Source organism: Lontra canadensis, unplaced genomic scaffold, assembly GCF_010015895.1.
Source record: "Lontra canadensis isolate GAN:19392208 unplaced genomic scaffold, GSC_riverotter_1.0 scaffold20, whole genome shotgun sequence".
Lineage (NCBI taxonomy): Eukaryota > Metazoa > Chordata > Mammalia > Carnivora > Mustelidae > Lontra > Lontra canadensis.
Genome location: NW_022631014.1, coordinates 9,711,516 through 9,728,581, shown reverse-complemented (window position 1 = coordinate 9,728,581; position 17,066 = coordinate 9,711,516). Strand labels below are relative to the sequence as shown.

Sequence of the window (17,066 nt, the reverse complement as noted above, 5' to 3'; positions counted from 1 at the left end):
AATTTCTTCTTCTCTGGAAGCTATAGTTTATCTCTTTATTCTCAAAATTGGTTTTCTTAAGTAATCCTTAGCACTTCAGCATAGCATAGAAGTAATTATGTTAATTATACATTTTAATGTCTTTAATTAGAGAAATAAATTTCAAAAATCAAGGCATATGTTCAGTTTAGAGGAGGATTAGCAGTGGGAACCACAAGGTTCTGTAGTTTGTCTTTGTAGACCTATTATTGTGTAGCTAGAACAGAATGAGGAACTGTATAGGTTGTAATGTGTGAATAGAGTGGACCATTAGCTCGATTTGTAAAAATGAGTTTGTAGCCAAATTTTGTGTTGGTAGTGGTAATCTTTTTCTCTTTAAAAGAACAAGTATATATATATAAAAAAAAGAACAAGCGTATGTTTATTATATTAAAATAAGCAAATGAAATCATCATTATTTACAAAATATTTTTATGTGTTGACATATTTCAGATGGCTGAAATTTGAAGAGGATGTTGAAGATGGTGGTGACCGATGGAGTAAACCTTATGTGGCAACTCTTTCTTTGCACAGTCTTTTTGAACTAAGAAGTTGCATCCTAAATGGAACAGTGATGCTGGACATGAGAGCAAGCACTCTAGATGAAATAGCAGGTTAAGCAGTTTGACTCTTTCAGTACCTATGTTGTGCTGAAATTAGCAATATTTAAATAAGGAAAATGAGGTGGGATTTTAGAGCATTGATGAATTGCTCTTGGTTGAACTTCTGTCCTCGGTAAGACAGCTGAGGAGTTCACATATAAATAACCCTCTTTGTCTTTAATAAACCTAGAGTCTAGAAGATTAATAAATTAGACAAGCTCAACTACAGTACCAAAAAGAAAGTGACTAGTGCCATAAGCAAGATATGCAGTCTGTTTCTGGAAATGTAGAAAAAAGAGCTTTTTGTTTCTTCAATTTTTGGACCAAGGTATCTGGGGAATATCCACAAGGACATTAAATGTACTACTTATTTACTACTTATTTATAGACTTTGAACACATGAGAACAAGGAGCAGGTGGTACAGGAGAAAGAAAGTATTCTGAGAAGGAGGAAGAGAAGGAAGAAAGGTCTAAAAAATATAGAAAAACAGGTATGGATCTCACATGGAAGTCAGTTCCCTGTGAGTATACAGATTTCTTGAATAGTATTAGGAGACATTACTTTGGCTTTGCAAGGATCACATAACACAGAGCAATGTTTTAATTATTTACAATGTAATGTCTTCTAATCCAAGGTCCCTTTGTATAGTAGGCTGTAGTACTTATGTTAATGTTACAGTCTACCTATTAGGTTGATTCCAGTTTTCTCTCAGAGGAATCTCTTATGTTTGAAAGCTTGACTGTTTTATCTCAAATTAGTGGCACTGTTTTAAAATATTTATATATATTTTATAGTTTAAAAATAGTCTAATCACTACAATAATGTATCATATGGCATTACATCAATCTCTCCATTCCCCATACCTCCTTCACAGGCTGATATACTCATCTTCCTAGAATTTATTACTTCATGATATTTTATGCTTTCATTTGCTCATTGGTTTTTCCAGCTCTGGTAGAGTGAGAGCGGAAACTTGATCTCCTTAGCTAAATTCTGTATTCCCAACATGTAAGGTACTCAGTAAATAGTTAATTATTGAATGAAAGAGTCCAATACTCATCTATAATTTTGACAAAAAATAGGAAGTGAGGAAATAAAATTCCTTCACTTCTTAGGAAGCCAATATTACTGAATATTGAGTTTAATAGAATTTATTGTGTCCATAGCAGGAAAGCACTTTCAACTATAGGAAGGCTATTAGTGTAGAATAGTGACCTCTTTAGAAATAACAGCATTTACAAAAGATAGGGGTCTCCATGTAACTTGTTTACTTTTCTTAAATAATGTTCATATTTATCTTTCTTTCTTTTTTTTCTCCTCCTTTAAATTCAAGTTAGTTAACATATAGTGTATTATTACTTCCGGGGGTAGAATGTTGATTCATTAGTTGCATATAACACCCAGTGCTCGATACATCAAGTGCCCTCCTTAATGCCCATCACCCAGTTACCCCATCCTCACCTACCTCCCCTTTAGCACGTATTTATCCTTATGCATACATTATTCAATATCAGAAGAGAATGATATTTTCTAGAGAACTATTTAAAGGTCTTATTTTTCGGTAAGGTTTCATGTACATTTTATGGTTTATGTTATAGCCCTCCAAGTATTCGTTTATTTAATAAAAACGGCTGTTATTTTTCTTTCAATAGATATGGTATTGGATAACATGATAGCCTCTGGCCAGTTGGATGAGTCCATAAGAGAGAATGTCAGAGAAGCTCTTCTGAAGAGACATCATCATCAGAATGAGAAAAGATTCACCAGTCGGATTCCCCTTGTTCGATCTTTTGCAGATATAGGCAAGAAACATTCTGACCCTCACTTGCTTGAAAGGAATGGTGAGATAAGTTGTGGCATCCAATTTCACTAACACTTCTACTCTAACAGCATTCCAGTGTACAATTAGCATTTGGGGGCAGAAAGATATTTTTTCCAGATAATTCTGTAGATCATTTTATTATTTATTAAAAAGTAATTTTATTATTATTTTTTAAAAAGTAATTATGTTACTTTTGTATTTAAAAATATTATTTCTAAAATATTCTTTATAACATGACAGTTAATCTGTAGAAATCATTCAGATGAAAAAACTAAGTATTCACTTTGTTATAATGGCACATTTATCACTATAGCCAATCCTGAATTACTTCTTGCTTTTTTGTTTTTGTCAAGAACACTTGAATAACTGATTAAAGAGACATAAATCATGATCTGTAAGTTTAATCTTTTATTCTAAGTCTTGGATTTGAAACTTTATTATTTATATTAGATTTTTCATAGTGATTTTTTTGTTTGTTTCCCCAAATATACTTTATTTGCAGAGCATAAATAAGTGTTTTTGGGTTGGTTTGATGATTTGACTGCCCTTTATTTATATACTTTATGTAAGGTTTTTATGGATGGTTTGTTCTTAAGCTACGGATGACTTCCTTGATGTCTTCCAAACCATTGAGAAGGGCACAGACCATTTTCTAGCTCTCAGCTGTCATGGTCTAGCAGTGGATTATGTGGGACCTGGTGGCTTATGTGGGGATGCATTGTTTTTGTAGCTATTCACCTCCATCACTGTTTTAAGGCTGGCACATCTGGAGGCAGAGGATACTTCCCTGGGGTTCTGTTTTGGCTCTCAAAAAGAGCTCTGATGACAGTGACTCTGCAAAACCTAGGTACAAAGGGCTGGAGTTGCTTAGGAGGATCCTTCTTGCCTCTAGCTGATACCATTACCCAAGGATTAGAGTTAAGAGGGGTGGTTGATGGACGGCAGTGTCTTTCTGTTCATCTTCTTTGTCCCTGCAATAATAGTATGGCTTTTAAGTATTCTACAAACAAACAGCCATTGGGGATGGGGTTTAATATATCTAGAATGGACAGTAATCATCTTTTGCAGCTCAGCGTGACATACTTAAGTCCATTTTCTTCTTATGGACTTAAGTTCAATTTTAAAATTAAGCCATCCATGCCACATTTTGTGTCTTTTTCATCTTCATGTACTGTATATTCTCAGCTTTCCTGAAATGAGTTCATTTACTCAGAGAGACCCTATTAAGTCTTTATGCTTCACGTGGAATTGTTCCTGATATTCCCTGATTGTCATTTGTTTCCTTTTAATCATAAGACAATGGCTGTTTTCTTTTAAATGTCATTTTAGCATGTGCATGCCATTTTTTTTGTATTATAGTTGTAATTTAACAGTTTTTCTGCATACAGCTTTAGTTTTAACTAAGTTGTGGTTGTTTATGAACTAAGGTTCATCTTTTTAATATTTCTGGGATCTCTTGAGCATATGGCTTTGATAACTTAGATCATATAGGATTGATTGTCATAGTTCTCATGTTTTTCCTAAAATCAGTATTATTCCACTAAACTACACTTCTTAGAATACCAGGTCTTTGAAATATAAATGTATACGACCTTTTGAAATAGCTAGACTTACTTCATCTTTGCCACTGTTGGTGAGAAATACTTTATTATCTAGCTAAATTAAATTGTATGTATTTAATTTTATCTGCTATATTAGAAATGGATGCATATTTTAGGACATTACTAGTATCTTTACAGGGCTGAAGAATACCCTTTCAAATTGACACTGTTTAAAAAAAAAAAATTCCTGTAACTTTCCTTACGTTTTTAAAATTTTACTTGAGAGCACTACCAGTAGGTGATGCTCTACTGACTAATGTAAAGATTTGGTATCAATTTTAAGTTAGGAATTATTAGATGATACAAACCTTCTTTGTGAGAGAATTATCTTTAGCAGCTTGGGTGTAGTGTAGGAAAAATACACTAAATATAATCTATCAGTGCTTGTAAGTTTTGTTTAAGGTTTTATTTCTTAGATTATTTTTATATTACCTTATTTGCTATTTATTATTTATCAACTTTGCATTGATAGTTTTTTTAAAAAGCCACATTATTGAATATTCTGATTACTAACAGAATATTACCCCCCACCATCAATCATTTGCATTGTTTTTTATTTTCTGGATACATCTTCAGGGAACTAAGTATAATTTAAGCAGCTTTTCATTGCCTTTCTAACATTTAAACATCTGATTGCCATGCTAACTCTGATAGCATGAATTTGAAATTTTGGGCTTTAAAGCTTGCAGTTTGCATTGTAAATTGATGTTATGTGTGTGTGTCTGTTTGCCTTCTGCAATGAACTTCATCATTTTTCATTTATTTGTTTTATCTCAGGGGAAGGCCTTTCAGCCTCCCGCCACTCTTTGCGAACAGGTCTGTCTGCCTCAAACCTTTCATTGAGAGGAGAATCGCCTTTATCTCTTCTTCTCAGTCATCTTCTTCCTTCTTCAAGAGCTGGAAGCCCTGCAGGCTCAAGGTGTACAACCCCAGTACCCACCCCTCAGAACAGCCCTCCTTCCAGCCCTAGCGTCAGTCGCCTGACCTCCAGAAGTTCCCAGCAGAGTCAGCTTCAGGCCCCAGAACTACTGGTTTCACCTGCCAGTGATGATATTCCCACAGTAGTAATTCATCCGCCTGAGGAAGACTTAGAAGCACTGAGAGGCCAGGAGCAGAAGAAGGAGGAAAATGTTGACATGACTCCAGGCAACTATTCGCATCCTCCTTGTGTGGTGCTTTCTGCCTCCGGATCACTTGCACTTGGAATGCCTTTCAGCACAGAGCTTTAGCAGCATATGTAGATAATGCTTATAATTTATTTTGACTTCTGCATGGTTTTTTTCCCCTTATAGTATATTGTAGAAAAGAACAGAAGTATTAAACATTTTTAGATTACAAAAAGACTGCAAAGAACTACACATAACTTAAAGCCCTTTCAAAAATTTTTACTGAGATTTTACAGGTCAGGGCATTTGAATGGTTCAGAAAAACAAATTTTTATAAGTAATCTTTTAATTTTCCAAGATTTAAAAAAATGGTGGCTTCTAGTGCATTTCCTTCATAGTATGAATGAACACATCTTGGACATAAATTACAATGAGGTGATGTGCCTTTTAGCTACTATTTGTTGCTTTTTTCCAAGGACTGCAGTATATTTTAACCTTCCTAACACAAATAGGATCGAATGTTCTTTTCCTCCATTTGTCTCTGAGAAGATCAAAGTTCTCTAATGGCTATCTGGAATCATCATTATTTTAAGACTAGTATTATATTTTGGGATAGACTTTAGTTTGTCCTCTGTTTAATGTCATAGCTACCTTTACTCCAAATTGACCTTGAAATTCTTAAGGCCAGAGATCCTAGACTAGTGGCTAGGATATATTTTTGTCTGTGAATTAGAAAAATTATTTCTTAGTGGCTAAAAGGTTTAATAATTCATCCAAGTGTTAATATTATGGTAATTTTATTTCTTCATAATATATTAGTTATATGTACATTTAAACATGTATATCTTTCCACTCAATTCATATAAAGAAGTATTCTTTAGTGACTGTTTTTTTACTGACAGCTAAGTGTCAGTGTGACATGTAAATGCTAGCTAGTGGTTTTAATCATATTTCCATTTCTTCATAATACCAATAACATTTAACACTTCACTGATAACTTATGTTTATTGTATTAGCTATTCAGTGTGTATAAAAATTAGTGTCAGTTAGGTGGATGCACCCATTTTTCAGAAACTCAGATTCTAAAACTCAGAAACTCAGAAAAGCTAGAGAACTTCTCCCTGGATCATAGAACTAGTAAGTGATAGCCTAAGTCCTCTGACAAAATCCTCGAGGTCCTATCATATATGACAAACTTCTTCTCTGTATTGAATTTCTCCAGACATACCAAGTATATTTAATCAAGGCTTATTGTAGTTGCCAAAAAAATACATACTTCTAGAAGTAAAAAATGGACATATGGTGGCTAAATCATTATACATTAATTATGACCATAGCTATAGCTTCCGTTGTTTTCTAGCTTGTTCTACATGCAGTGGTATTACTTTTCAAATATATTTATAATTCTCCTAACAGTTTGATGAGGTTCTTGTTATTCCCTATTTTACAAATGAAGAAAACAAAGACTTATTAAGATCATGCCATAAATGACCAGAAATTGAACTCAGATCTAGCCACAGCAAAATCTGCAGTATAATATATCATTGTAGATTTTAATACCTTGTAGAAAATGTATAGTAATGAGGTAACTGAACAAAAAGAAATACCTATAATTATGTACTCAGAAGTAATCAACAGTCTTAATTAGAAAGAACCAGCAAGACTTACTATTTTTCTTTGAAGAAAAGTGATTTTTTTTTTTTAAAGATTTTTTATTTATTTAGTTGACAGAGATCGCAAGTAGGCAGAGAGGCAGGCAGAGAGAGAGGGAGAAGCAGGCTACCCACTGAGCAGAGACCGATGTGGGGCTCTATCCCAGGACCCTGGGATCATGACCTGAGCCAAAGGCAGAGGCTTTAACCCACTGAACCACCCAGGTGTCCCAAGAAAAGTGATTTTAAACTTAATCCTTTGCATTTATTTTTACTTATATCTAGCAGTAATACTGAACATTTCTTGTTTTACCAGCTTCTATGAGGGATTATAAATTTTATAAGGGAACTAGGAGATGATACACAGTTTCACAGTAGCTTGTTAGGCCATGTTGTTAAGAAGATAAAGGTAGCAATTAACTGAAAATTGAAGAAATTCAGCTTTTTTTTCCTCCTCTGCCATAAGTATGCCATGAGATTTAAAGAAAAGAAATTAGAATGGAAGGAAAAGAGGAATTTCTAAAGACAAGGAAAAGCCCATAATTACTGTTTAAAAAGACATGTATAGAAGGTATATTATTAAAATTATAGGAACAGCTATATGTTGTTCCCTGGTATGATTACCTGTGGTGCTTAAAACACCTAGACACTCTGGTTGAGTTTCCTTGAAATCTGCTGTTATGTTACAGGAGGAAAGTGGCCTTAGCATCATTTTGGAGAGACTGATGTCCTAGATCTGTCATGGGATCATGATTTGTGCATACCCATAGTAAGAAAGAAAGTGGTGTTTCCTATTGTGTTTTGGAGAATAATTACATGTAAAAGAGTTAAGCTTAGTTTTAGTATTTGTAACTATCTTCTGACTCCCTGTTTTTCAAATTTGGCACTGTTGACATTTTGGGCTGGACTCATCTTTGTCATGAGGGGCTATCATGTGAATTGTAGGATGTTCGACAGCATCCCTGGCCTCTGCACTAGCTGCCAGTATTACTCCCTAGTTGTGGTGATGAAAAATGTCCCTCCCTATTGCCAGATGTCTCTTGGGGGGCAGAATCTTCTCTTTGTGCATCACTGCTTCAGCTGCTTCTGTTTTCAATCTTTTAGTGGCAGAAGACTCTGATATCTTGGATTTATCTTTCTCTAGATAGATATGTTATTGTGAGAAAAACTGTAAAGACAAAAGAATAGATTTACCAAAGTACGATTTTTAAATCCGAGTATTGATTTTATATATATACAGACATTGTTTTTTCTTAAAGCCAAGAAGTACAGTCTTTCTGAGTTATCTGTGCTAGTGATAGTTTTAATTTTGGGGAATTTACTCAGTTAATTCTGAGCACTGGAATTTATTTTACAAGCAGGGAGACTTCCTTTACTGGTTGAGAAATAGCTTTAACTTAGCTGAGATTGGGAAGGACTACATAGAGAAGATACTGGTGAAAAACTCTAATGTATACTTCTTATGCCAGTTCTAATAGGTTTAGGATGACCAGGTTAGCTGGATGACTTCAGATCCTATTCTAACTTTACCTGTATTGCATTTCCACATCATTTCTTCTTCCCGCTCCCACTATATCCTTACATTCTCCCAATAGTCTCCATTCTACTCTTCTCTCTAAAATCTGGTGGCTGACACTGTTCTGGGAAATTGCATATATATTCTTTTGATTATACATGTGTGGACTGAAGTGTTTAGTAGTTAGAAGTGTATGTATTGATGGTCATGTGCAGTTGACACCTTGACACCAAGGCCTTATTGGTATGCCTTTGAAAAATACTGGTTAACCTTTTTTTATCCACCCTCCCCCCCAAAACTGGGCATGTATTTTAATAAAGGAATGGACTCTATTCTGGAATTTCAGAGGCAAAGGTCAAAGAAGAGGAATCATAGTAACTATTCTGCTAAGCTAAGGTGGTAGAAATGAGATAAGTTTTAGCATATAGTTTTTATTTGAGAATTGTTCAACACTTCCAGGGCATGTAGCTAAATTGTTTGTATATGCTTTTTGTTTGTTTGTTTTTTGGTTTTTTTTTAAGATTTTATTTGATACCTAGTGTGGAGCTCAAACTCACAACTCCAAGATCAGGAGTTGCACACTCTACTGACCAAGCCAGTCAGCCACCCCAACAGTTACATATGCTTTTTATACTTAGGCTTTAGGGTCATGGTAATATCCTGTTTTAGGTATTTAACAAGAGAAGGGGATATCACAAATGTCTTCGGTCACTGAGTTTGAGTAGTAAACCCAAATGACGTAGATCAATTATTAGTTACACTGTGTTCTAGAAAAATGAAAATTCCCTCTCATGGATCAGATATATCCGATGTGCTTAAAATTCAGGAAATTTACCAATATTAACTTTAAAGTTTATAGGATTTAGGCACAAACCGCTTAATTGAATTTCTGTGGGTAGCTAGATTGTTGTGTGAGTGGCAGAGTTAAAACTGAAAGTCAGGTCTGTTGTAGGTCAGCCTACCACCTTTTTTCTTGTGCTCAGTGTTTTGGGCAATAATAAACTATATTCTTGAACCAGAATATCCTGGGTGTTTTGAAAAAGTGAGATACATTTAGTGGTAGAAATCTGTGTTGTGTACTTTATAAACATTGAGACTTGAGCTTTTTGCAGACTTCATAGGGATAACAATTGGTCACAGGCTGTAGGGTTTTTTTTAGATTATTTTATTGTTGTGAAATATTGCTGCTGAATATCAGTTGAAATGAGCATACTAATGATAGAATGTATATCTATCATTTGTAATCTAAACAAGCTAATTTTACAGATTTGTCTGAGCTTTTAGGTTGAGTGAGTTAAAGTCATACGGCTACAAAGTGGCAGAGGGTGCTTATTTCAACACAGATGTGTTTGATTATAAAACACTTTTTGTATTTATACTGTAAAAACATTGCTATTATATTTTCAAGTTATACTTCTTAGGAGTAATGGCAGTAGGCAGCACGTAAATACTACCCAAGAGAAGTGAAATTATTGAGGAAATCATTATGGTGGAAGATTATGATAAATTTAACCTACATTTAATTGATGGAGCTCTTGGATTTTCTGAGTTGCATTTAAGGTTTATCAGAAAATAAATACTGTTACTGATGTAAGTATGCCAAGTGTAATTTGGCATCATTAAGCTCTGCAGTTGGCATGTGTGTTATGTACATCGCAAGTGCATTCCTTGAGTATTTGTAGTGGTGTAGTCAGACTCAGGTCTTCCATTTTCTGTGTTCCTCACCTACTCACTTTTTTCCTTCTCTTTGCAAATGGCCACCGTTTTTGTAAATTCCAATTGTATTATTTTTAAATGTTAAAATATACAGCTTCATTATTGCTTAAAATGTTATTCTAGTCTTGCTGGTATGATACTAACACTTGGCACTTTTTTTTTTTTTAAACCTTGCACATTTGCTTTTAATAAATTATCACTTTCAGGATATGAGCAGAGTCAGTTTACAAAGTGAATTTCCTCCTTACTGATTGGGAATATTTTGGTTCTTAAATACAGGTATTTTGGCCTCTCCACAGTCTGCACCTGGAAACCTGGACAATAGTAAAAGTGGAGAAATTAAAGGTAATGGAGGTGGAGGAAGCAGAGAAAATAGTACTGTTGACTTCAGCAAGGTAATTCTGTCATTCACTGTAAATTTTCTTAATCACTGAGATTTTCATAATCACTGAGAAAATCACTAGCAATGTGACTTTATTAGCACTGATTATAATAATTTTTTAATAGATTGGTGATTACAAGCCTACATGTGATACTTGTGATACTTAAGGTCAAAAATTACGAGAAAGTTAACAGTCTTAAGAGCATTTGAATATCTTTATATATTACTAGTTTCAGGAATTTTGACAAAAGAATATGTGAATAATATGGTATTTCCATCTTATACCTACCCATAGATATCATGAAACTTTAGTACCTTTTGAATTTGTTCTGGAGCTACTTCTAGCAGAAAGAATAATTCTGGGAATTATGTTAAAGCACTGGTGATTCAGCCTTTTCTTGGCTGTAACAAGATCCCAGAATTACTGTCTTACAGTGTCAGTATTTTCTGGAATGTCCCTGGGAAAAGTATTGGTTTATCCCCATGGGTAGGTAAAGGCATGGATTTAAATACAACTCACCTATCTCAACTGTGATTTTTTATTTTGGTAGATGAGTATTTAGGTGAAATAAAAATGGAAAACTCAAAATTTCAAAAGAACTGGGCAAAAAACCCTTAAGTTCAAATTGCAGTTGAATTTAAAGCATACTTTATGAGTACTCCTTCTGAATAGTTGATTCTGTGTGGCTGTTACAACTTCTGATTAGTTTGCTGTAAGACACTCTATTTTAACATCGTTGTATCCAATTTAAGATTTAATTAAATGTGACTATTTCAAGTAAGATGCATTTTCTTAAGCCTCTTATGGTATAAAATCTATAAATCACATTTTGCAGAAAAGGAGTATAAATAAATGATTTGCAGTATGGCTTTGCTTGAGCTTCTTGCTCTAAAATTATAAAAGTATTTTTAATTCTTCTATTCTAACTTGACCATATTTTTACTGGTACCTCTGTTATTTCAGATGAGTGGAAAGTGTTTAGTAACCATACTGCAGCTTATTCTGGTTAAATGGATAAATGTAACTTTCATTAGACATCTCCTCTAGACATGGCAGATGCCGTTTATTTCTGTTCCTCTGTCACAGTTTTACTTATTTTTACTTGGCCTATCCTTGTGTACCCCTCCTTGTCTCCTGTTGGGCAGGAGTCTGCCTCCTGGCACTGTAGTTGTGGCACACTGGGTGTGGGACTCAAGAGGCCCGCTGTAAGTGCTGGTTTCATTTCTCATAGATAGCCCTCTAAGTGGTCGTTTAGTGACTTGTGTGAAACTGCATAGAAATGAAGTTCCCATACTTTGATATTATGTTGATAACCTTTTCTTTGTAATTATACACAGACTACTAAATTTGATTTTATAGCACTATCCTAAATCTATACCAGTGATGGCTATTTACTTTAGTTTTAAATAAAAATAAAAACAGTTTTTTGCCACCTAATGAAAATACCAAGGAATACACAGAGCTTTTTTTAAAATAAAAAGGACTTATAACAATATATGTAAAATATAAAAGGGCTAATTCATTTCTAAGATTAAACAAAAATAATCATGAAATGAATAATTTTTAGCACTGTGTATAATTTCATGAGCCATTGTTAGTTTGTGAATATATTTTTGTTCTTAATAGTTTTTAATGACTAGTGCTATAATCACTGAGAATTTTCTCTAGTTTGTATGTTTGAAAATTTAGATCTCCGAAATAGTAAAGAAAAAACAGTTGGGAGCATTGTTTGATAGATATGTTTTGCTTGCTTTTTTTGTTATTTGTCTACTCCGTTCTTTATATGTGTGAGAGTTTTGGTGTTTTTACATCTATTAGATCTCTGGTTTTTTAGCAAATAGTAGCCTTAAAAGGAGTTTTTCTTTCCTATTTACCTCTAAGTAGACTTAAAAATACCATATAAATTTGATTTTAATTATTACTTATTTGTCAATAGGTTGATATGAATTTCATGAGAAAAATTCCTTCGGGAGCTGAGGCATCCAATGTTCTGGTGGGAGAAGTAGACTTTTTGGAAAGACCTATAATTGCATTTGTGAGACTGGCTCCTGCTGTTCTCCTCTCAGGGTTGACTGAAGTCCCTGTTCCTACGAGGTAGAGTTAGTTCTGATTAACACTCTCAGCATGGCTCAAATTTAAAAATTTTTATCTATTGGTTAAAAGGAGCATTTTTGCTTTTAAAAGCTTATTTTAATATTGTCATTGCACCGAATGCTTTGACTAGTAGAGCATAAAAGAGTTATCTTTCTTTCTGGAATTAAAAACAAAAAGAAAGCATCCTTTTAAAAAATAATTAGCATTTATACCTTTATAAGAGGTTTGGTGTTTTAGGAGCTTTGGTTTAAAAGGCAGCTCATCATTTTAGACCTATTATGTTCTGTGGAGTCAGAATGGAATTGAATCTTTGCCTGGCCACCTTTTCTGGGAAGGTCAAGTCTGACTTAAATTTCCTAAGCTTCACTTATAAAATGAAGATGTGATTACTTCATAGGGTTGATTAAATGTAATAAAATGCCTCTGAATTAGGTAAAATGCTTTGTTCTGACCTGACCAAAAATTTCTGTTCAGTATACATAAGAATTAGCAATTTGTGTTATAGGATAATCAGTTTATTAGCTACTGACTATATAAATTTGATTGTAAATAAGAATTTTAAGAATAAAAAAAATTTTAAGAATAAAAAAATCATTTTTATAATAGTAAAGATGAAGAATTAATTGTAACTTGATTAGAGTATATGTGCCTGTTTCTGGTATGTTTTCCTGGGTTACATTAATGGTATAGTATTAAGATAAGTGAGAAAAAGAATTCTGTAGATTCACATTTAAATTCTCATGAAACAAGAAGATGAGTACTTCCAATTTGGGTGTGAATATTAATATCTTACTGTAGTGTTAATGAGGATATAACTAAGTATGAAGTTAAATACTTTTTATTAGTCATTTATAAATAAATTTAAAAAATAAAATAATATGAAATTTGATGTTAAATTTGTGGAGTTGTGAATAAAAATTCTTTTTCCTTGCAGAGTTCCTTTTTTTTTTTTTTTTTTCTTTTAAAGATTTTTAATTATTTACTTGACAGAGAGATGAAGTAGAATAGCAGGGAGAGGGAGAAGCAGGCTTTCTGCTGAGGAGGGGTGGGGCTCCATCTCAGGACCTTAACAGACTGAGCCACCAAGGCGCCCCTGCATATAGTCCCTTATTTACCGCAGTAGAGTCTTTATCCAGACCATAATTTGAGGGATTATGAATTTTTTGTGTATACTCTGTGCTATTTTAATTAGGTAAACCTTACTTCTAAGTATTTAGTGGGATTGGTATTTCCATTATTCACTAATTTACTTTTTCATCAGTAAAGATTAGATAAAATTGCTTATTCAGATTCAAAAAGGTAAAGAAAATGGGAACTTTTATCATAAAACTTTCAATTCTCTAATTACTTTTTTACCCTAAAGAAGATGGGGAGCAGTAACTTGGTAGAAAGTTAATTATGAATGCCTTGCTTAGTTTTGTGGTCTGCTTTACTATGAGTAGAGTGTCATCTTTTTCTCACTGATTAGTGTGGGAGGTGGGAAAGAGATCTGAACGTTGTTTCTGTGTTTACATTTGAATTATTTCTTTATGATTGCCTCGGTCTTTTTGTATATGTTGTTTTTATTAAAGTCTGTGTATTTTAATGTTTCTTTAGATTTTTGTTTCTGTTACTGGGTCCCGCAGGCAAGGCACCACAGTACCATGAAATTGGAAGATCAATAGCCACTCTCATGACAGATGAGGTAATTAAAATGCCCAAGAGGTAGATACTCATTATGAATATCATGTTATAAAATCTCTTAGAAGTGGAATTTCAGATCCTTTTCAAGTGGGCACTGATTTTGAAACATACTCTAGTTTTCTTTTTCTTCATAGTGAAGCTTACAAAATTGTCCTTGCTGTCTGTACTATTTTATCTTATTACCTCTTCAACTATTTGCCTTTGGTAAGGTCTTTGAGACCTTTCTGTCAAGATCAGTGGATGCTTTTTGGTCTTTTTCTCTCCCTCCCCATCTTCCCGTATTTGAAGTTATTGGCCACTTTTTTGAAATTTTGTCCATCCTGCATTTCAGGATATCATTTCTTTGGGTTTTGCTCAGGATTTCGTCTTTTCCCCCTTTCTGCTTTTTTTCTCCATAATTTCTTCCGTTTTTGAACCTTTTCACTGAACATGACTTATATTGACCAGGACTGCTGTCTCTATTTGGGGCAGAGATTTCTAATTGTTAGACTTATTTATCATATCTAAAGTGGATTTACTATGTTAGAATTTTCTTTCAGCTTTAAAATTTTTTACCTTTTTTTTTTGGTAGATTTTTCATGATGTAGCCTATAAGGCAAAAGACAGAAATGACCTCTTATCTGGAATTGATGAATTTTTAGATCAAGTAACTGTCCTACCTCCAGGAGAGTGGGATCCTTCAATACGCATAGAGCCACCAAAAAGTGTTCCTTCTCAGGTAAGAATCTACACAATTCTGTGAATTACTTTTTCTTAGTTAAAATGTTTTTGAATTGAATAGGATTCAGAAATCAAAACTATATATAAAAATGTACACTCAGAGAAGGTGTACTCCTACCTTATTCCATTTACCTTCTTATAAAACCCTATACCCACCTCCTGTGAGAGGGCCATTTGTTACTAGTTTTTTGTTTATCCTTCTAATTTTCATGAGTACAAGGAAATATGAATATAGTCCTATTTCTTCCTCTTTCTTACGAAAAGTTAACATACCACATGGATTGTTCTGCACTTTGCTTTTTTCATATGACAATATATCCTGGAGATTCAATCATAATATATCCTAGAAATATTTCTCATTTTCTCACAGCTTTGTTATGGGTCATTTATGGATATCCCGTAGTTTGTGCTTTTCCTGGGCTCAGGCTTTTGCTTTTAAAAAGCCTAGAACAGTGTTGATATGCCAATTTAGTCTTATGAAGGTGTATTTGTAAGGTAGATTCCCAGAAATAGGATTGCTGGCTCACATGGGAACTTACTTATAATTTTAGTCGATACTACCAGAATCCCTTCTTACTGGGTTGCACTGTTCTGGACTCCCACGCTGATGAATGGCCTTTCCCTACAGCCTCACTAACTATGTTGTCAGACTTTCAGTATTTATCAGTCTGATAGCTATCTTTATCCTACTATGTCAAGTACTTTAAAGTGGTTTTAATGTACATTTAGGTAATTAGTGAAGGTGAATATTCTTGGTTATCTGTAGTTCATCACTCTAACCCCCCTCAAAAAAAACACCTTTTCTTAGTATTGAACTCACTTGTTGATCCTTTGGAATTTATTATGGTGTATTACGTGGAGTATGCATCCAAGTTTATTTTTCATCTAAATTTTTAGCTGCCTTTTTGTTCTAGCATATTAAAAAGTTAAGTGTCAAGTACTGCTGCCTTACGTTTTCTAAATTTCCATTTTCATTCAGGTCTGTTTCTAGAATTTCTTTTCCATAGCCTGTCTATTCATGGACCAGTTCCACACTTTAATATCTGAGGCTTTTTAGCATATATGAATATCTAGTAGGTCTAGATTCCCTCTTGACCTATTACTCTTTCTTTTCCGAATTTTCTTTGCTGTTTCTGCATGTCTATTTTTCTATGAAAGCTTTAAAATCAGCTTTTAATTTCCAGAAATAAAACCTGATTTTTCAAAAATTGTGAAATTTGTAAATGAACTGAGGGAGAATTGACATCTTTGTAACATTGAATCATTCAAGAATATGGTATGTTTTCCCCCACTGGTTTTCATATTTCATGTCAGTTCTTAAGTCCTTAAGGAATGCAATAAAGTTCTCCTTATCTACGCTTACACACTTTTTGGTGAGTGTATTCATTAGCATTTTGTCTTTATTGTCTCTGTTGTAAATGAGGGTTTTTTCCATTATATCACCAGTTTGTTACTTTTCTATATGAAGGCTATTTGTTGCTGTATGTTTCTTTTTGATCTTCCTCCCTTTGTAGTTCTTTCATTGTATGTAAGTTTTTCAGTCATATCTGCGGCCAGATATTTTTATCCCTCCTTTTCTCATTCTTCCAGCTCTAATACATTTTCTATTGTCTAATTGTACTTACTGAAACTCTAGTAGTGTTAAGTGGTAGTTGACTTGAAATGGGCATTTCTTTTCTTTCTTTTTTTTTTTTTAATTAATTTATTTATTGTAGCGAGAAAGAGCGAATACTCCTGTGTAGATGTGAGTAGAGTGGGGTGGGATAGAAGGAGAGGGAGAGAATCTCCAGCAGACTCTGCTTCATCTCATGACACTGAGACTGGGACCTGAGCAGAAACTCAGAGCTTAACTCACTGAGCCATCCAGGCACCCCTAAATGGGCATTTCTGAATTTGTTCTGAACTGTAGTCCATTTTTTTTTTTAAAGATTTTATTTATTTAGTTGATAGACAAAGATCACAAGTAGGCAGAGAGGTAGACAGACAGAGATGGAGAAGCAGGCTCCCCGCTGAGCAGAGAGCCCAATGCGGGACTCGATCCCAGGACCCTGGGATCATGACCTGAGCTGAAGGCAGAGGCTTTAACCCACTGAGCCACCCAGGTGCCCCTGAACTGTAGTCCATGTTTTTAATGTTTCTCTCATTACGTCAC

The 17,066-nt window shown here is 34.0% G+C and overlaps 1 protein-coding gene across 5 annotated transcripts in view; it reads left to right on the top strand.

The window, feature by feature from the left end:
- SLC4A7 (solute carrier family 4 member 7) overlaps positions 1 to 17,066 on the top strand; it is a 101,823-nt gene that overhangs the window by 46,602 nt on the left and 38,155 nt on the right. For 2 of the 5 annotated variants that reach the window (XM_032861005.1, XM_032861003.1), the window contains exons 5-10: positions 472 to 632; positions 2,274 to 2,462; positions 10,314 to 10,429; positions 12,354 to 12,511; positions 14,108 to 14,195; positions 14,766 to 14,912. In XM_032861005.1, the coding sequence (XP_032716896.1) occupies positions 472 to 632; positions 2,274 to 2,462; positions 10,314 to 10,429; positions 12,354 to 12,511; positions 14,108 to 14,195; positions 14,766 to 14,912 (859 nt within the window). Of the gene's footprint in view, positions 1 to 471; positions 633 to 2,273; positions 2,463 to 4,821; positions 5,191 to 10,313; positions 10,430 to 12,353; positions 12,512 to 14,107; positions 14,196 to 14,765; positions 14,913 to 17,066 lie in introns of all 5 variants that reach the window. The other 3 variants (XM_032861002.1, XM_032861006.1, XM_032861004.1) reach the window with 3 other exon arrangements.